General features: G+C 33.1%; 1 protein-coding gene across 14 annotated transcripts in view; it reads right to left on the bottom strand.

The window, feature by feature from the left end:
- Nucleotides 1-22,187, bottom strand: part of FSTL5 (follistatin like 5) — a 413,457-nt gene that overhangs the window by 222,163 nt on the left and 169,107 nt on the right. For all 14 annotated transcript variants that reach the window (XM_080590013.1, XM_080590014.1, XM_080590003.1 and 11 more), the window contains one exon: nt 15,886-15,919. In XM_080590013.1, coding sequence (XP_080446139.1) covers nt 15,886-15,919 — 34 coding nt within the window. The remainder of the gene's footprint in view (nt 1-15,885; nt 15,920-22,187) is intronic.

Here is a 22,187-nt window from a genome sequence, read left to right as displayed (position 1 = left end):
CATACCCATGCGTATTTCAAGCTCCTGGACAATAAAGCTTTTGGGTTCATAGAGCTTTTCTATAAACCATTGAAAAATGATGCTACACAAGGCAGAAAAATATATCTATACCAGATTATTTGCTCAGCACTGTTACAAGGTTAAAAAATCAAGCATTACAGAAAAAGAATTAATTGAGCACAACTGATAAGTTTTGTTTGTTGTTTTTTTTTTTTCATGAAAACTAAAACTTGTCTTGAAAGTATCTGTGGAAAATCATTTTAGAATGATATTTCATCAAGTACTTATATATATAATATTAAAAATTGCATTCAAGTAATGACATAATGAGAAATATATGGCAGTATCTTGAATGTATTTTTTTCCTCTATCTAGATCTTCACTTCTGCTTTTGAAATAGCATAGAAAGTTACTTTCCTATTCTGTATAAGATTTACATACAGAGAATATAAACATTTGAAAAATCCTCTAAGGAATGCAAACCTGTAACTTCAGCCTCTTCTATTAAAAATCATAATATTGTCTGGAGTGAAAAAAGTGTTTCTAGGTCATCTAGTAGCTTCTTACTTCGTAATATTGTATTAAAAACATTAGATAGTACACAACTGCTTTTCCAGCAATCTCAACAGGAGCACACAAGTTCACTAGTCATTTAGCATGCCAATAGTCATTTTTTTATCTTCTAATTTCTTTCAAAAGTTTCCCATTTCTTTAATGGTGAAATGAAGTAGTTATCTGCCTCCAAAAATAACTGGAAATACCAAATAATAATTTTTTAAAAATCAATAAAAAATAGCTTAACATCAGCATTTTTCCAAATATTCATATTGTTAATATCAATATTTTTTGAAATTAATAAAATTGTGAGGAAAACCAGTTTTCTAGCTTTATTTTCTGGTATTCAAAAGCAAATGATTACTTGGATATGCTAGATTTTATTAAATTATTTTTACCAGATTTTTCACAGTACTGCTCACAATTAAAGATATGAAAGAAAAGAGAAGTTAAGGAAAGGAAAGGAAAAGTCTTCAGTGCATTATACTAATTTTATTTTATATTCATTTTTCCTTGGATTTTAGTTTAGTAAAGTTACTACTTTTTATAGAGGAAAAAATATGTCAAAAAGATAGAAGTGTTAAAGTTTTTAGCTCATAGGTTCAACCTAATTTTTTGTGTGTCATTTGGACTAAACTTTAAAGCCATTTTGATAATAAGCTTACTTTTGATATATTGTTTAAAATATTAAATGCAAACAACAAAAGTACCTACTTATCTTTGCTGCACTGTATATCTTATACCTAAGCTGTTCAGTATAACACACTGCAAAGTTCAGTCAAAATTCCAACACATCTTGAAATTCACAGCTAAAGCAAATGCATTATCTTAAATATAATTACTATAAAAGAGAAAGTCTAGCATTTGACATCCCCTTAAGACATCTCAGTGTAAATTTGCATGTCAAGCACATGACTCTGTTGGCAATATGTGTGAACTGGAATCAAAGGTAACACTAATTTTGTAGACATTAATAATTACTGAAAAAGCAGGAAGTATTATACTACCTGTTAACTGCAGCTCTCATTAAAATTCAAACAGCTAATATAGTTTTAGTACCAAGCAACAAGCTAGTACATATTTTGAAGAACTCCCAGTGACTATTTAGACTGTTATTTGGACTATATCAAAGACTGTTACTCTACTGAGGGCCAGTATAATATACTTTAATTTTTCAAGTATCTATTTGCAACATAAATATTTCTGTCATCAGAGAGCAGATAATGCATGTTCGGCTAACCCTTATGGCTGTATTGATGAGGGAAAAAGCAGATAAAATCCAAATGCATGGTACATTTTGTGTTATCTGAATAATGTAAAAACCACAAACTAGTTATCAATTTTTCAGATAGCATAAAATGGAATGGTTTATTTTTTCATTATATGAATTTCATTATTCAGTAGAAGGAAATGACTACTCCATTATTTATCATTTTCTGCTTATTTATTTAGTATATGGCTAGCCAAACATTTTGGCCCAACAGCCAAAAAGTCAGTTTGACATTCTGCAAGGGACGACACTCTTTAAAACTCGAGAATAACATGATGTTGAACTATAGAAGGTGAACAAAAAAAGGATCAAGGCATTCCCTATTATCTTTCACTCAGGTAAACAAAACAAAACAAAAAAAACTCACAGAAACAAAAAAGGTTAAACTGTGGAATATCTAGCAGTGAGAAAACAATGATGACAAGAAATATACCCGAAGACATCTCTGTGCACCTTGAAAAGCTGAGTGGAAGAATTCTACGCTTGTAAAATATTTATGATTTTTCCATTCTGAAATTGGCTTTCAGTTTCTGTTTTACACATGACATGAACAAGTTTCAGAAATCCATACATAAGGATTGGCACTGAAATGAATACAAGATCTATCTCGAGCTCTTATCCACAGACTCGGTAGGCAGGTGCCTGCCTATTAGTCATTTCACCAAATGCAAGACATGGCTCAAAGAAATTCCCATAATGCAACATGGGTTTCTGTTCCCAATTCTGAAAGTCCAACCCTATCTCACAGAGCTCTGGGGATCAAAAGTATAACCAATTATTGAGGGCACACAGATACACCATACACAGGTCATTTTACAGGTCATTTTCAGTAGCTTGCTGGATTATGTATATGCTCCATAGTGTGACAACACCAGATATTAACATAACCGTTGTTTCTCCACTGCCTCATAATGTGAGCACTCCCTCAAATTAGAAGACATAGATCCTATAGGCAGGTTTAATATTACCCTTGCAGTTTCTGCTCTTATATTTCTTGGCTGATTAACTGCTACTGTTTATTGTTTATTTAGCCAATAACAATATATTTATCCCTTACAATCTCCTGTCACTGACTTCTAGAAAAGTTTTCCCCTCTATTTGTTTAGTGGAAAATCTTCCAATATTTCTCAAATCACCACCATCACCATCCCAAGTTACAAAAAAGTTATGACTCCACTGGCTTCCTTTGTATTCATGACCTGATTCACACATCCAATGTAAAGGTTACAAGAGCTCAAACGTCCTGAGTCAAACAGCAGAGAAAAATTAAGTTACAAATCACAATGCTGGTTCATTGTCCAGACTCTTCTCTCTTATTTTGAGCACAGGGGACAAAGAAGTGGCCAGATCTCTTTCTCAGTATCTCAAAACCCTTCTCTGGTTGCTCTGATCTCCAGCTCCTTCTTCTACACATCATCTTGGATGACAGAGGCAAACTCAAACTGTCCGGTCAAAATGATATTTAGCAGACGGGTATTCATTTCAAAAACAACTTGAAAATGTTTCCTTGCTTTGCTAGATGACAACAGGATACCGTAAGCCCCCATTTTTGTGCTAATTAAAACCCAACTTTCCTATCTCAGCTTAATTGACGACTTCAGAAAATTTTTATGCAAAGTCACCCTACTGGCAAGTAGCTTCATAAGGTCATATGGCCCTCTGTGTCACTGGCATTTGGAAAGCAAGAGCAGGTCTGTGAACTGAAACAGTTTGAACAGAGCTGCAAATTTTTAAGTGACTGATCTCTATCCATTATTTTCCAAAGCATAAGGGAGCAATTTGGTAAATGAATTGCCCTGATACTTTCATGGATCTTTGAAAATGATTTTTTTTTTCTGTTTTATAAAAGCTTTCAGAATGACATGGTCTGTCTTAAGTCCCTGTCTGCAGCCAAAATCCTGCACACCTTCAGACTGACTACAGTCAGTCAGGCTCAACATATATGTGCAAGACTCTGCCCAAACTGAAAACATTTTGACTCTATGGCCTGCAAAACAAAATTACACAACATTAAAAATTGCTCATTGCTCAAAATAGGTTTTTTTTTTATTATAATTACATTGATTAGATAACTGTTAGACCACCTAAAAATCAACAATCTGTCACACTACTATCTGCAGGCAAACTAATGTATCTCAATAGCCAGTGTGATTCAAGAGTTCTTAATAAAGCAATAAAAAAAAAATGCCATGAACATAGCTGCTCTGTGTACACTTAATATTCTATGAATAAATGTGTTTTTCCATATTTTCCTTCAACTTGTCCTTCCAGTGCCCTAGCTGAAATTAAAGAACATCAAATTCTAAGCCTGTTTAACTTAGAATAGCAAAGAATTAAACCTAATAATGAAATAACTCCATACAGTGTTGTCTTTGAATCATTAGAGGATTTGCAGATAGTATCTTGTGAATGCAAACAAGATAATCATACAAGCACAGATACCAAATAGCCCTTTTTCCAAACACTAGCGGGCATGCATATTCAACAAAATGCAAATATTGACTTTTCTGATAGCAACTAGATCAGATTGCTAAAGTGTCTGATGGGACCCTGTAATCCCAGCGTGAGAAACAGTACTGACCTTCACGCTCTGTATGGTTAGTATGTAGCTTACTTGCATTTATGATTCCCCTAACCTCTAAGCATTTTCCGCAATTGGAAGAATAAAGTAGACGTGTGGAAAAGGGCAGTCTGAGTCAGTACAAAAAGCCTGAAAGAAAGTAAACAGGCTTCATGTCTCATAATATCTCTCTAGAGATGCATGGAAAGGAAGAAATGCCATTTGCAATTGACTGCTTATAAAGATAAGTGAGCATAAAAAAAGACTCTTTTTTTCCTTAATAAGCAAGAAAAGAGTGTCGTAAGAGGTCACACACCTGCATGTTCAGCAATCAATGTCTAGCACGTATGTTAGAATATACAGGCACATTAGAAATGTTAATGATTTAAAGAGCATTGATCCAGACTGAGTGTACACAGCCATGTAGATAGTCACTTTCTGAGTAACACACTTCACCAAAACTAAAAAAAAAAATAAATTAACAAACCAAGCTTTAAATGAGAAACCTCTATACTACCAGATACTTTAGCTAATATGTTTTAATCTTGAACTAATTTACATTTCAAAATCTTTCCTAGTCCAACACTTCAAATTGAAACAGAAATAAAGAAATGGATGGAAAAATCCTCAAGATTTTCTGCTATTTTTATTACGCTTGCAGTAAATGACATAATACCTTCAAAAGCACAGTAATGGTTCAAGTCCTTATTGTGAACAAGTGGGAGTCTAAATTCACTCTTCATGCTAATTCCCTGCTAAATTTGCAAAAAAACAGCAAAGCTAAAAACCTAAAACCCAAACCACCATCTATTTATGGCTTAGTTCTGACATTCTGTGTGTTTATGTCATTGAACATATACACACACATACCTTCTATAAATTTGTTCATACGTATTTATAAAGAAACATATTGAACAGCCCTAGAAAGACTGTTTAAGGAACATAAATACATTCTCTTTAGATTTTATGATGCTGTATGACTTCTGCAAATCTAATTTCACTAATCATACTTACAACTCTGCATGCTGCTTTTATTTTGAGACATCAGTGACAATTATAAATAGTAACAAGATTTTTCAGTGTTTCTGAGGGAAGAAGGTCAGGTTACTGCTAATTAGATCAGAGTGCAAGCTGCATAAATGATCCTTTGGGCATAGAAATTATGATAACAGAATATTATTTTATTGTTTTTTTCCCCATTTGTAGTGCATTTTTAGTGTGCAATTATCCTTAAAGCTACAAAAACACAGCTTTCACATTTTATGAGGAAGAATCAATGTGTGCTAATTGGAACCTCGGCACCATACAAATGGGATTTTTCTATGTCTTTCTATTTGCTAAAATTCTTTATTCGTCTCTTCCTCCTGAGAGCCTTCATTCAATCAGTTCTATGCAGGATTTTATAAAGCTAAGGAAAATGCTTGCCTGAATATTCTGAGATTTATTTATTTTAGAACCATAATAAAACTTTTTCATAAATTTCTATTCAAGCAACGCCATCACTGATTTTTATGGTGTTTAAAGAGAATAAAAACATCAAGATTTGACTGATTATTGGTAGTGGGCCAGTATTCACAATTGTATCTGTGTTCTTTGTGTATAATTTGAATTGAAAGTAATTTGAACCTTATTACCGCAAGCTTTTGCATTGAGACTCCGCCAGTATGGTGATCTAAGCCTATACTTAAACTAAGTCTAGACAGGAAGCCAACTGCTAGAAAAATAAGAGATTTTAGCCAGTGGACAGCATGGGTAACTAGATTCTGTATGCTACAAAGTCCAGCAAGCATGAAGAGAAGAAAGCCTCGTACTACATTTGATTACAGAAAACATTGCTTATAGCATAGTATTTAGATGTGTAATCATTTTTGTCAATTTTTTTAGATTATTTAACCAAGGACCAACCAGGACTTTGTCAGTCATGGGTCTGCTTTTTAACTCATCCCCATGCAACACAATTCTAGGAGGTGTACGGACAAAAATCTGTCCTAGGCTGGCAATGCTGATAAAGTTTTTGATCAATAACTGATGCCTAAACTGCCAAATGACTCCACTTGTAGCTCTGCAGGTCAAAAGTGACAATTTGTTGCCATTCACATAACACATGGCTCTTCTTTCAGTATTTGAGCTAAATAAAATTTGGTAAGGCTTGCTCTTGACTTCCTCTTATCCTGCAAAGTCCATTCCTCCTTGGACTCTAAAACTGAAGACTGTGTGTCCTATGACTACAACAAAAGCTAGAAGTGATTTCAAATACTTGATCTCTAAAAGCTTTGGAGGTTCAAAGGCATATCCTACCCTTGGGGTAGGTTGTGTTTTGAAGCCCTACACATGAGAAAACAAAATAACCAAAATAGCCTGTTCTCTCCTGAGAATACAGCTTACTTTCTGTATAATCATAAAAAATATGAATGGCTGGTATGAAAAAATGGAAAGTTTGTTTCTACAAAAGAGAGCAGAGGTGGGAAAGAAACACGTAACTTTGTCTTTCATTCTCTTAGGCAAAACAAGCTAAGTTTTCACATACAAAACACTGATCACTGCAGTAGCCCTTCTCTGTATCTATTCAAGATTAAATTTAGCCTGAAATATGAACTTTCAGACATGGATACAGTATGTTAGCTGATGTTTAAATACTGTCATATAAAATATGTTCTATTATTCTTCTATCTCTGAAAGTTACTCTAGTTCCTTGAAATTTGTCTCATCTTCAATATAAACCTGAAAATCATTCAATTATTTCAGCAATGTATACAGATCTATAACTTAGTATCTCCACTACCCACTTCTTGTCAAAGCATTGTTTTCCTTCAAACTATGCTGTGATTTTTTTTAATATGAATTCAAGACAACAACAAATACTGTTTTTCCTTTTTTTGACAATATCTAACTCATATTTACTTTTTAACAAACTTTTAAAAAGATATTCTCAAAAATGCCCAGAATTCTGACGATTAGGATAGAAAGATGGATAGAAAGGAGAAAAGGATAGATTGATTTATTAAATATGTATGCAACTGCATAATCAGAGGTGCTCCATCTTTTTCTACTAATTGCTTACATAGCTTTTGTAAATTGTAAACAATTTTTAGTTTGACTAGAGAGAATTAAATGTTAAGGTATAAATTACTTATCCAGTGTTTTAATTAAATTAAACTTTAAATAGTTTAACTGCCTCTAGTTTTAATCTGTGGAATATCTATGGCTAGCCAACATCTACATGGTCCAAAAAGTACATCTTCACAAGATAAAATTGCCTCATTTAAAGCCCATTAATGTCCCTTTGTACTGAAATTATTTTCTTAGGAAGTTGTGTATAAATGGTAACCAGTTACAGTGCAGATTTTCTGGGGAAAAGAATTGCTGGCTCCCTCACAACATGCCTTAGTTTTCAAAAAAAATTAACACAGTAGAGCTGTTTTAAGTTCTGAATATGGACTATACCTGTAATATTAAGAGTTATGTTAATTTGTGTAATACCCATGGGATTTTGCTTATTTTTATAGCAGCGTACTAGATCATTAGCTATCTGCCTATCTGATACTTTACTATCTGTACAGTAGATGTATCAGTAGATGCCCATACAACTAACATTTTTCCTGAAGATACCAATGTTCTTCACAGTGGGAATAATTACAGAGAACATTTTTTCATATTTCTGCTATGGGGACAATACAGCAGGATACTGTTGCTGTTCATCTGGGAAGAAAACACTATTTCTTTTAATAAGATTCTTGGAAGTACTTCTGTATTGAGACAAAGGGAAAGGGGAAGAAAGCAACAAAGTTACAGTAAGTCTTGTAACTCTAGATTTGTAGAGGTTTATTTTTAAAATTTAGAACTGTTTAGTTTACAGCTGGTGTATCTATGGAATTAGCTGTTCAGGTACTTGAGGAACTATTTAAAATGTAAGGATTAAAAATTAAAAGGAATTTATAAAAGAAACCTATTTTTACCTTTGTAAATTGAAAACTGGAAAGACATTTGATCGACAGCAACCTCTGGTTTGGATCTTTTCTGAAAATGGTCTAATAATTACCCACATGTAAACCACTAGCTAAAATAAATGCATTCATTCCTTGCAAAGTCTCCTTAGAAACACTAGACTTTCAAGCATAATCAAAACAGGCAGCTGGGTCCACCCTTTATGATAATGTGTCATGCAGCTTTATTAATCTGACCTTTGAAAACAAATGAGAAATTTAATACTGCCCCACCATAATTGTTAGTGGCAGACATTTTAGCAGTCTTTAATTTGCACTTCACTTTAATATCTGCTTCCAGTTATGATGTAAACATTAACAGTATCTGACACTGTTAATCGTGTTCTAGTGTCTGAAGCAGTGGCAAAAGAGTGTGCTTGGGGTAAACTGGAACATGACCTTAATGGATAATGAAATGCATTAACCCTTGCTCTGCAAAGAATAAAACAAAAAATGAATTCTATAATTGTTTCAACTGGCATCTGAGTAATATACAGTGCTGCACTTATGGGGTAGGCCTGAAGAGGGGGGAGGAAATCATATTCACCACACTCCTATTTCAAGGTTACATGAGTCCTGATTGTCCTTTAAATTGACTGCAAGAGATAGGCGATATAAAAAAAAATACGTTCCCAATATAATGGATAGCACTCTAAGGAATTCATGATGAAAACAAAAAGTAATTCTGTTTTTTTAGATGATATGAGTAAGGAAATTTCTCCTGTTTAACATAAATCTGTTGTGTTTTTTTCCTGCACAACTGTTCTTAAAAGAGAAATTTTATGGTCTATAAACTGCACAGAAAAACAATCTGCAAGTTATGTTGATAGCTATTAAACTTGTGTTATAAGTATACAATAAAAAAGTGGCATTGTACTTGAATTAAAAAGAAAAACAAACAGCTATTTACAGGTGTGTACACAATGTAGAACAATGTAAATTAAAAACATTTCCGTAATAACAGTATGTTATTTTTGAGTATTATGTTCTCCTCTTGGACTTGACTTTTTCTGTAAGGACAACCATTCCTCTCTTTTAAACACTCCAGTATGAACAGTCTAATAGGACTATTGTCAATATTGTTTTTTAAGTCTACATCTAAAAATGCATGCTTATATAGCCTTTAAAGATGCAGGTGGATTTTTAAAAGGATCTGTTTATCTTTTTCAGTAACATAAATATTATAGACTCCTTTCTCTTCAGTAACAAGGTATCATAGCAGACTATTTTAGATAAACTCCTACTAAGATTACTCTCAGATGTTCTGATAAAGCAAGGGTTACATAAGAGGAATAATAACAAATAATAAAGTTGCTTTCCCCAAAATTATAACATTGACTCTTTCACTATTACATTATATACATTATTATATTAAATACATATATATATATACACACATACACATATATGTAATGTTGTACATTATATATTTTGTATTTTCTTCTTTACAAGGATGGTAAGGTTCCGCAAAGAAGCGGGATAGACAGAAAAGGTGGGTAGCATTTTAAAGCATCGTACCTGAACACATCAAAGCCAGGAGAGCTCTCAGCTTCATGGGCATCAGTCCCTTTTACATTCTTAGACTTTTGCTGTTAGTGTAATCAAATGAGTATTCACTACATATGAACAACTTGACATGCATCCCCTGCAAACACTGCACTAATGTTTTATTATGAATAGTACAGAATCCAAGAATACTTTCTCACTGCACTGCATTCTCTCTGAATTTAGTACAGGTCTTCAGTGCTCAAGAGCTACTTCAAAATCCTTCAGAAGCCAATTGTGGTTTGTACACCTCTTTCAAGGAGAAAGAGGAAAAGTAAAGATACTATTTTTTGACAATAAATATACTTTAGACCATTTCTTCCTTAAAGGGAAACCCAGACTGGGATTAAGCACGTAAAAGAAACTTAATATATGCAGTTGCAAAGCTTTTAGCAGAAATTTTAAGTTTACAAAATCAATATCAATAATAATTACAGAATAGACTAATATAAAGAAAATAATGTTTTGTTCATTTTCTCTCCTTAGCCTACCAGTAACAGCACAAGAAACTCTCCAAAACATTTTCAATAGTGTTAAAATTAATCAGTAGCTACTTTTACATGGAAGCATCTAAACAAAAATTACAAGAAAAAAAAAATCAGTGTTCATCAAACTGTACCTCTATGTTTGAGTAACTTTTCTAAAACTAGTAGATCCTTAATAGGAATGAATCTATGTTCCACTGAGTATTCAAGACTTTTTTCCTTCCTGGTGTTCAATCAATTTTAAAAAAAAAAAAAAAAAGGGAAGAAAAAAAGACAAGAATATTGCATTAGCTCAAAACTGGAATTCAACTTCATCAATTAATCATTTAACATAAATAGGAAAACCTAACAAAGTTGTATAATAAAGCACAAACTTTGCTCTTAACGTATGCTTTCAAGATCTGAGTAATTATGGTGTTTTCAAAGATATTATCTGGATTTATACTGACTCAGATGAGAAGACAGTAAAAAGTTGAAAAGTAGAAGAAAATCAGCACTTCATGAAGTTTTATGATTGCATAATTTTACTGAAAATAATGGAATTCTGTTGTCAAAAACATATTGAACTGACACCTGACCCACACTTTTTACTATCTCAACATGAGTTTCAGGACTGGTAAAAAAAATAAAACAGTGAGATTAATTATTACATTAAAATTATTTTCACAGGTAGAATTTTGTTTCTTTTCAATGTGTTTCATAGCCCAACTGAACTGATTCAGACCATTATAAAGAGTGCTATGACAAAGATTAATCACGCGAAAGCAATTCCATAATAAAGAAAGATATATATATATATATTTAATTCAGTCAATAGCACTGAGTCTGTCATGTAAGAGAGGAATGGAGAATTTTCTGAACAGAAAACGGAGCTGCCTTTCTTATGGCAATTCTTAAGAGTCAACAGAGATTTGTTTGACCTGATTAGGCACTGGAGGAGAATGGAATAGGATAAACGGGACAGTCTTGGCTATACTGAATTCAAAGAATCCTCAGACCACCTCTTAAAAGTTTATTCATTCAGGTAAGTTGGAACATAATGATAAAATATTAGAAAAAATATTTAGCAGCTGCATTCCAATGGAAAGAACAGTCTTGGACATATATTTACTAACTTGCCTGCTGTTACACATACTCTCTAAAATACTATAAATTTTTATGATACATTCTGGTCTACCAGAGAAGGATTGCTCCAGTGTAACAAATGAAAACATGAATCAATTCAGTCCAGGAGGACTGCAGTTCAGATTCTCACCATACTCATATAACACAAGTCTGTTGAAATATGAATTTAGAATAGTGTGATCAAGCAGACATAATGAGTCACTGGATACATTAGAGAAAGTAATGAAGTGGATTTTTTGCCATAGTTAATTGGTTTAACATGACATAAGATGCTGATGCCATATATTCTCATCAGAACATACACAGCTCTCTTCAGTATCAAAAACAATACCAGACAGCCATATTGCAGGATAGACATAACAGTCTGCTCACCCGCTGGCATTTGAAAGCATCTTGAGATAATTTGTCACTTTTAAAAGCTATTGATTTAATTAAGGTCTTACCGATTTTGTCCCTTAAATTCTTTCAGTTTTGAACATTATTAAGCTTTTTCTCACTCCTCCTTATCTAACTTTTATCTGGGTATAGAAAAAGACTATTATACCCATCTGGAAACCCACAAGCGTGCAGGTGTGTTACCTTTTTAAGGAGCAAAAGGCAAGTAAGATGGGCAAGTGATGCTCGTATGGTGTTTATTTTTGGTAGCTTAAGATGATAAAAGGAACAGATGTTTGTTAATGGTATCAGAAAAGCCTGGCAATATGTTCATAATAATAATTACATTTTTGAAATCAATCTGTGAGTCAACAATTTCACATTCCTACTACAAAGGTTAGCATAAAGTTAGAAGGATTAAATACAACTAGAAACTTGGGTTGCAATTAAAATGTGGTCAGTCAATGTTCTCCTGTTTAGTTTTGGATTTTAATGATGTTCAAAACTCAGATCAATAGTAGCTTGCAAAAATGTGAACAGTATTCTGTTCAGTCAGACTCTAAAGTGTCATTAAAATAAACTACAGCCATACAAGTAAATATCATACAAATTATTTACTTGCATATATCATAGAATGATAGAATGGTTTGGGTTGGATGGGACCTTAAAGGATTATCTATTTTCAATCCCCTTACCATGATCATTTGGAAATGTTATGAAAAGTGTTTGTTTTCCAAATCTTTGCTGAAACAATTTATACACCTTTCGGTAACAGTTCTAAAAAAAAGATGCTAAAATAAATAGGCAAAGCTAGACAAGTTGTGTCAAGTATCATTATCACTGTTCAATATCAGAAAAATTATGGCCTTACTCTCACTCTCAGCCTAATTTCAAAACTGTTTTTTGTTGTTGTTGTTGTTTGGTGGGTTTTTTTTGTTTTTTGGTTTTTTTTGTTTGTTTTTTGGGGGGGTTATTAACGTATGCTAAATAAGAAAGCATGATTTAAGTGTTGAAGATTTGAATGTGTAAACAGGTTATACGGACCACATTCTTTTTATATCTACACCTCGCGTGTTAAGTATGTAAACACATTTTAAGATTACACTTTTGTTTTACTGTATCTATGCATATAAATTTATATACTTTAAAATAGTATATTTTATATTCATATTAAATGCATGGTTAGAGAACCTTTTTTTATGTTTTAGCACCAACCTTTTTCACACTATTGTTATTTTTATATATGTACCTAATTAAATAGAAGGCCTGTGTTACAAAACTCAATTTGTATTTTACACTGGTGATAACCATTTTCATACAGAAAAACACTCAAAAGTATAAGAAATTTTGCCATCATATAGTGAAATTGTAAAATAGTAGAACTGTATTATTTTATGTAAAAGTGGCGTTTTTTTTTTTTCTTAAAAAGTGTACAGAAATTTCTATTATACATTAAATGAAACAAGCAAAAGAATATCACAGATCAGAGAGAGGTGGGATTAGTGTCAGAACAGGGCATGTTCGAGTACTGGCTTCTATTTTGGTGTGATTGACTTAGTGGTTGACAGCAGAAGTAACAGATGGGAAAAACAAGTGGGTCAGAAAAATGTCAGGACAAAATCCAAACACTGCAAAACAATAACAGCATCATTAGTAAAATATAAATAGGAATCAGATGTATTTTACAGCAATAGATGAAGTAAAATGAAAAATTATTAGGCATTTATAATATGTGAAAAGCTAAGGAATGGTGCCAGTTACTAATGTCTTAATTCTGCTGCAATGTTCTCATCTTATAAAAATACAATCCTGAAGAAGTACTAAATAAAAATTAGATACTGAAACACTAATACCAATGGAAGTTATGAGGCACTCCCAGAGCCTCCAGGGTTTCATTTGGCTGGCCTGTTTAACATGAACTTGTAATTGTCCTCTGAATCAAGATGATGACATCGGGTTTGAAAGTTTCAAACGATTTAAGGATCTGAAGAAAACATTTTGTCCCTTTATCATATATGGTAGCTGCAAAATGCAGAGAGTGTAAGTAATACAGTTGCAACTCTGTCCTGAGAATCGCGGAAAAAAATTACCTGCCTCACAAGAACAAGTGCAGAACACAACACAACATAATCAGGTACTGCACAGGTAGTACAGTAGTGAAGGAAAGACAGGTGGTCATTGACAATACAGCAACATTTATGAAAAAATATTACTTTAGCCCTATTTCATCCAAACAAACCAGTATTTTAAACAGAAAAAAAAATCTTATATACCATAATTGACAAGTAAAATAAAAATACTTTTTTGAAAATTTGCAAATGACATGGAAAAACAACCACATGGAAACACAGAAGAAATTTAAAGAATATAAAAAGAGAAGGCCAAAAAAGGAAAAATAAATAAAAAACATACCATAAACAAACACATGTGTAGAACAGTGGAATATTTTTTCCAAAACCACTGAAATCTTCTAAGATCTTGAATTGTCAGCTTAGGTATGCACAGCATGCAGGAAGTTCAGTAGATTAAAAATTTCCTCAAGAGATGTTACAGATATAATCACAACAAATTTTGTGCATCTGAGTACCAATTTCACTGCCCGTTTAGAGATAATGGATATCTCCCTTTAAGTAGTTAAATGATTTGCTTTGGCTGTAGTTGCCAGCAATATTTTATAAGCCTTTGAAAACTTTATTTGGTTAGTTAACTAAACTAACAGCTAATGCATATGGTGAACACTCCTAACCAGCTCACTAGCTTGTTCCTACTTTTAATTGTTCTTCACTGCATAATGACTACACACCTAGCTACAGTGGGGGGAAAAAAGGATCTAAAAGCGTAACACAACTTTGAAAGCATACATGCCCATAACAAATGCCTGATTTCAGTATCTTTGTAAGTAAAGATTTAAAAGTTTACTACCTCTATAAAATTAAATATTCACGAATCTCTCATTTCTGTATTGTCTTTCATATTATGTAAATTATATCATCATGAACAATGCAATTATACTGACACAACTCCACACAACCAACAGATTTAGCTTGCCTTTAGATGCCCGTGTATAGCCTTAGTTTGAGGGAGAGCAAGGAAATTGAGAGTAATGAGTACTGTGGCTAATAAATAAGTGAATTAAGAACAGCTAACACAGGTGGTAAGATTAAGCATTGCTTCCTTAGGTAATACAAAAGGTGTAGGTTTGTCACTTAACTCCATCCTCTCTAAGTAGCCATTAAATGGTATTCTTTCCTCTTTTACCTTCCATTGTTTTTCTTTTCAAAGTACCTACAATAGCCTGCATCTACAGTATTAAGACAACTATCTCTGCCTGTAATGGCAATTTCACCTTTCATTGCTTGATTAACAAACTAAATAAAAAGATTTGGGTATTCTCTCTCATAAAAGTTTTACACTAGAAAAAAAGCATGAAATACACAATTTGTGTTTTGGAACTCTCTATTTTCTTGATAAAAGGCTGTTTCTATAACCTAGATATTCTATTTCACATACTTTTTAACCAGTGGCACAGAATAAGGTGCAGTGAAAGTATAAACAACTGTATGCAAAAAAACAGTACTTTTGCAAGGTATCCTGCTAAGGACATAATTAATTTATGAGTAAATTGTAATCACATCCAATTACAAATTTACTGCATAGCAAGATAAAGTGATTGTATTGATGCTTCACTAAAGTATAATAATATTCTGTAGTTTAGTTCACAAACTTAGTGAGAAGATGCAGTTCACCCCATACAGAGTACAGCAGTCAGTCTTGCTCATCTCGAGCAAAGACTTCAAAAAAAGTAGCTTAGATATGTACATTTTATCCCCCCCTTTCCTGGATATATTTTTGTCATTTCAAATACCAAATACTCAGCAAACAATCTGTCCATCTGTCCAGGTACATAAATAGATTTTTACCAACAATGAATGTTAGATTTGTGATAATTACAAGAATCAACACATTTTGAAAATAATTAGTACTTACCTTTACTTCTTGAGCCCTCCTGATTCTTTTCCTGCTGCAATTAAAAGTAGAAATATGTATTATTTTCAGTATTAATTACCACATAAATCATAGACACACGGATTCAAAAGAAGCTTAGTCTAGTTCCTCCTCCTTCCTGTTCTGAGAAGAAGTCAATTATGCTGCATAAAGTTTCCTATACCACGTGTTTTTAAAGTCCCCTACAATTTTTCACACCTTCTTTCCACAATGACAGTGATTAAGCACCAGAACATGACCCAGAAGAGGTCATGCAATCTCTGCCACCTTATGTCTATCTTGGGAGATGTTTAAAATTCAACTGACCAAAACTCTCTACAATGTGATGCTACTTTGAAATTAGATCGGCTTTAATCAACCGGACTAGGTAACCATCAAGGTGACCACCAGCCTAAAGTACAAGACTTCCATGAGATAAGGAGGGAGGACCAGAACCTTGCAATCCCTGGATCAGAGCTTAACTCTCTTCAAAATTTTCAAAAGTTTCATCCCAGATGAAACAGACTGAATCTCCTCAACTACAAATAAATTTCTCTCCCCCTCTTCCAGCCCTTCTCCTGTTTTTCCCTGCTTGCTTGCAACCCAGTGAACACAGAATACATTTCATCTTTAAAGCAAACCAAAGTAGTCCTCTCTTGGTTCAGTTGTCTTCCAAGTCTTCCCTTCCTATTTTTTAACATTTAAAAATGTGTTGTCTAAAGGATTCCAATATTCCAATTTAGACCTTTCTAAAACCAAGGACTTTTTAAATTACATCATCTCTGTAACTGCATCAGCAACATATAACATATACTGACATATTTCAAAATAACATTTCCCTTCCAAAAAGAGTATGCCACATCTTATTCATAGTCAGCAAGTTTTTCACTATGATCCCCTTAGTTCTTCACTATGTAACCTACCAATTGTTTCCTACACCACTGGATGCTCCTACCTGGACGATGCTGTTTTTAATCTTAAAGATATCAGCACTACCTCTCAGGCTGACCCACTTGTCTCTAGTTCAGGTCAGAATATTTGGCTTACCTAAGTCAATTCTAGCTCTGCTTCCTTACCCTGAAAATCTCTGAATCCCTCCCCTATGAGTGTAAGAAAATAGATTTTCCCATCAACCTTAAACATGTTACCAGGATTTTAGTCTCATAGATGGTGAATATTTATAGAATAAATATGTTAATAAAGAATTATTAACATGGCTTTAACCATGTTAAATGTGTTGACTTACTTCCACCATGCTTTGTTAGCAAAATTGCATCAAATATTCTTAAAAAACATTTGTTTCAAAATTATTAGCACAAAATAAAAGTTTTAAATGGCTGAAATTTATCATTTTACTATTTTAAACCAAAAATGAGGTCTAGGTTATATTTTGTTCAAAACACACAAGCATTTCCAGCCTCACACTTCCAACAAATATACATTCTGATATTTTTTTTCCAAAAACTTCTAAGCTTTTGTAATTTAATTGCACAACAATTCTTAAACAAGTTTCTGAATAATGAAGCCCCACTGTTGCTGAAGGAATTTATTTTTTATATGAACACACATTTATTAAACAATACTTTCCAGTTATATTACTTTTTTCACATACTAAAATATGGAATTAAATTCCATTTGAAAAATAATGGTATATTTAAATAGAAAACTTTAAGTGGTATGCTTATTAAATGCTCTACTTTCCATACCTCTAACAGTATGACCATGTCTTGCTGAAGAACCCAAGTTCCTTTCTTAGTATTATTAGTAAAAACTCATCCATAAGAAACAAAGAAACAAGTAAAATACACATTGAGAAAAACAAGAAACTTTCAAAGAGTCAGTGATTTCATTTACTAAAAGACTCGCTCTGAATACTCTGAAACTACAACCCAAGTTGACAGCTCTTTTGTTTATTTGTTTTGATTTTATTTCACTATTTGACACACATCCCATTGGTTTCCTGGCAACCAGCACAGACTTTTTCCTCATTCAACCGGTAACTGCTACCATATCATGTGCTCCTAATCTAACTTAGGAGTATTTTATGTTATGACCGACAAGTTATTTCTTCAGAAATGCTGAAGTCTGTATACATATTTCATATTTTCCAGTTAACATGAGAAATTTTCTTTAGTAGTGCACCTGCGTGTAACTGCACGTACTCACTGAACACTCTCAAGTCACCTGCACGAGAGAATGCAGCTGATGGGAGTGGTTACCTGCATTATAGGAGGAGGTAACATGGCTATAATGAGAAAGTACTGACATTAAATGGTTGCTGAACACTGACAAGAGTAAAGTCTGACAGCCTGGAAACTGCAGGCCTGGGAACTCGGCCTTTGGCCTAACGACTCAGCTGAGGAACCAGGGCCATCCTTGAAGTACAGCTGGACACCAGAGAACCAGAGGCATCCTGAACGTACCATTGATAAAGACAAAATAAGAAACAAAAGAATATATCACCTGAGACAGTAAAAAATAGCCTGGGAAAGAGGAAGCTGGCCTGAAAAAGTGGGTATCGACACGAGAAGTTTTTGTTTACAAAAAAGGAAAATATTGAACATTATCATCTATTGGCTGTCTTAGGATAAAGACCAACATTAACAGTATCTATTAGTTACCTGAAGTGATGATGTCCTACACCCTCTTACATCTCAGTGATACAAAAAGGGCCTGATTTTTACCAAAAATAGAGACTCCCTCTCTGAGAAACTTCCTGCGTTGCATGTGCTCCTTTCTCTCTATTGTGTTGTGGTTTTGTTTTTTTCATTTTTTTTTTTTCTCCTCCTTAAACAGGCTGAAGCTTTGCTGGAACATTGGGTTAACTCTGTGATGCTTCAGTGTAAACTCTGCAGTGGGTGGTCAGTCTCCTCTGAGATTAGTTTTAGACCCTGTAAAGTTGGTCCCTCTGAGATCAGTTTTCACTAGACCCCTGTGAGGTTGGAATGGGCTAGACCTCTCTTCTGGGATCAGTCTGATACATTTGGTACCAGTGTCTTTATGAATATGTATATATGCATATAATATCTATAATATAGATAAGTATAACCTGTCATATGTATATTTGCTGTTATAGCATCAATAAGTTTGCAATCTGTAAGTATATTCAGTGCCATAGTATTTTGATAGGTTTGTTGAACCTAAAATACTAATCTATATTTGCTTCCGTATTACTTATTTTTACTACATCTAATTGCCTTCCTACTATTTCTAATCACTGCTACCACTAATTAGTGCTATTCCCTCAATATCTATGTCTGATATATTTGCTTCCTGTAGTAGCTTGTTATCTATACACATGCTTGCCTTATTAATCATAGTATGCTTGCTGGTGCTGATTTTGTGGTGATCTACTGTAAAATAAAATCTTTAGAAATAAAACTTCTGTGTCTTTTGTGTATTATGAAATCCTATGACCTCACTGTTGCTATACATATATATCCATAGGCCAGGTTAACTCCCCCCGCCTTTGGATCATGACAAGAGTAAACAGAACTTGTTGCATATCATGATATTCAGTGTAAAAATACACTGAGCTAGTTGTCTCCAATGACATGAGAAAAAACTATGTGAACTTACTCAACGCAGCAATCTGTCCCCAAAAATTTCAAACTTCTCTTCTGCACAATAGTTGCTCAACATGTTATCCATTTTGTGTACTGCAAAGTATTCAAATATTTTCTGTTTTATAAATTCATGTCAGAAAAATGGCATTGGGAATAGGCTAAGTGCAAAACACTTTTACAGGTCTATTTCTATTATAGGATATATTTATTTTAAATATTTGAACAGAAAAAGTAGACATTTACTTATCCTATTGCTGCAATTTATGTGGTATCTTTAACACTCTATAAACTACTAATAACAAAATGAGTGTACTGACTACAATCCAGGCCTAACTGCATTGTTTTATTTGATCAATAAGCTCCAAAGATTTGTTGTTATGGTGCACATATCAACTTCTTTGAGTCTTCAATACGCCAATATTGTACAGATAAATCTAAGGAAAGATGTGAATACCTATAACAATGTAAATGTTTTTCTGGACTGTGTACTCACTTTTTTTTAAGAATTAAAAAAAGACTTTTTTATATGAAATATCTTAAGACTTCTTTTACTCCATAAAAACAAGTTTCAGGGAAAGAAGGCTTTAGCTGGTAATGTCTTTCATTTTCTTTAAAGTCATAATTTTCTTAATATCATTATTTTCTTTTATTTCAGCTGAAGATTTTGGAGCAGCTTTGCATGGCATCATTTTCTCAAAAGACACAAATTTTAAGTGTAAGCTACCATTTAATCTACAAAGAAAACCTTTGCCAGCAGATCACAGAACAGCCTTGGTGCAGTATGCCTTCTGCCAGCAAGACCCTTGGTAGCAGCAAAGTGCATCCAGAAGAAAAGAGAAGACTGTAAGCCTAAAGTTATTTCAAGGTTAACCAGTGATTAGAGTGGGTAGAGCATCTCTGAATTGCGAAATTAACCCTCTGGCTAGCAAAAGCCTGTTACAATAAGAGCCTTTTCAACTGAAACATAGTGAAAAAATATAGAAGAAAAACTTATATTGAAGGTGCATAAAATACAGTTCTCTTTCTTATTATTAAAAGATATAAGTATATGGACTAATTTATGTAGAAAACCATAAAGAAGCAATGACTTATGTAATTGAATAAATGTTATAAGCACCTATAACTTAGGAAAATAAAGTTCAAATGCTCAGGGGAGCAGGAACTCTCCCTGGTTGAACAGAAAAACATGAGAGAAGTAAGCAAACAATTGCTTATAACAAAATAAATTTTCACTTGCATTTGGGCTACACATTAGTGATTATATTAGTGATTATCTACTGCTGTAAGTCACCTGTAAGCAGAACAAATTATCCAAGGATTTTTGATTTGCTTCAATGTACCAAAATAGTTTTGAACCTAGAAGTCTCAAACAAAATTAATCAAATTCCATGGCTTTGCATCATTTTGTGTTGCATCATATTGTAGCAGTCCGATGAAATGTATCAATGCAGAATATATTAGAACTGTAAAGAAGCCTTTCTGGTGTGTCCAACAAACTGAATTCAATGCAAACTTTTCAAAGCACAGTGGATAAAAGTGGAAAAAATATCAAATTTTCTGCTGTGTTTGTGAACTAAAGAAGATCATGGATGGCTGGCCCCACAGTTTGCTATTCTGGCAAATTATAATTTATAAGCTATTTGCAATATATATATCAAACTAGACTGTAAAAAAAAAAAGTTTTAAATATAAACAAAAAAAATCTCCTTTCCAAGTGTTATTTTCTCTTTGTCTCAAAACACAAAATAGCATCAATTTCTCTTCAAACATCTTGACATTATGACAATGAGCAATGTTACTGTTCAGAAATGACATTCTGTAAATAATTTTGTAATATTATCAAGTTTGATTTCAGATAAAGGGTTTTGTATTAGCAAGAAAGGGAGTAGAACAGGATAGTCAAAGGGACTCTCAATGAGCAGTGATTCAAAAGAAGGTACGCAGATGCTTACAAAAAAGACCAGAGCTGATCTGTACAGGTAGATAATGTTTTAGAACTAACAAAATACACCAGACCATTGTAGGAACAGTAGTTTTGTAGCCCTATTTAAGTATGCATTATGTTCATTTTGTTTGTTTTTCTCTTCCTGAAAGGAAAAGAGTAGGTATTTACAAACCACAGACGTTGCACATAGACACCGAATTCCAGTTAATTCTGTGTTCTTACAAATCAAACTACATACTACATCTAGAGCCTCACTCATTTGCCTGCCTGAGTTGTCTGCCTAGAGTGGGCTAGAAGATAAGTCTTATTTCTCTTTTGCAAAACTCAGGAGAAATCCTCTTTTCCCAATCTGCTGTATTTAAAAAGCAACTGCTGAATTAATGGAATTCTTACGATAAGCAAAGTGCTAATTAGTCTAAAGCATATAGGACTTCGTCCTTGTAATGCGACAAAAATTAAAATAATTTAATAAACATAAACCACTAATTACAGAAACTGATGAAAGAGGGAATGCAAACTTATTTGCTTAATTAACATTTTATAATGAAAATTTATCATTAGTCAGATCATAAAATGTAGTTAAAATGCAGAAAAATACTTGTGTGTTCATTACCTTTAATGATCATTCTGCAGTTGGGGATACTTTGCTACTATATATTAACTTTAAAGAAAAAAGCATTAAAGGAATAATTAGTTACATATATTTCAGTGAGAGATATTACCAAAATAATACATTTTAGCATGCTGTTAAAACATGTACAAGCTAAGATAGTAGAACATCTACATATTAGCTT

Source organism: Anser brachyrhynchus, assembly GCF_964034855.1.
Source record: "Anser brachyrhynchus genome assembly, chromosome: 4".
Lineage (NCBI taxonomy): Eukaryota > Metazoa > Chordata > Aves > Anseriformes > Anatidae > Anser > Anser brachyrhynchus.
Note: the sequence above shows the minus strand (reverse complement) of the source record. Positions and strands in the feature narration are given on the sequence as shown.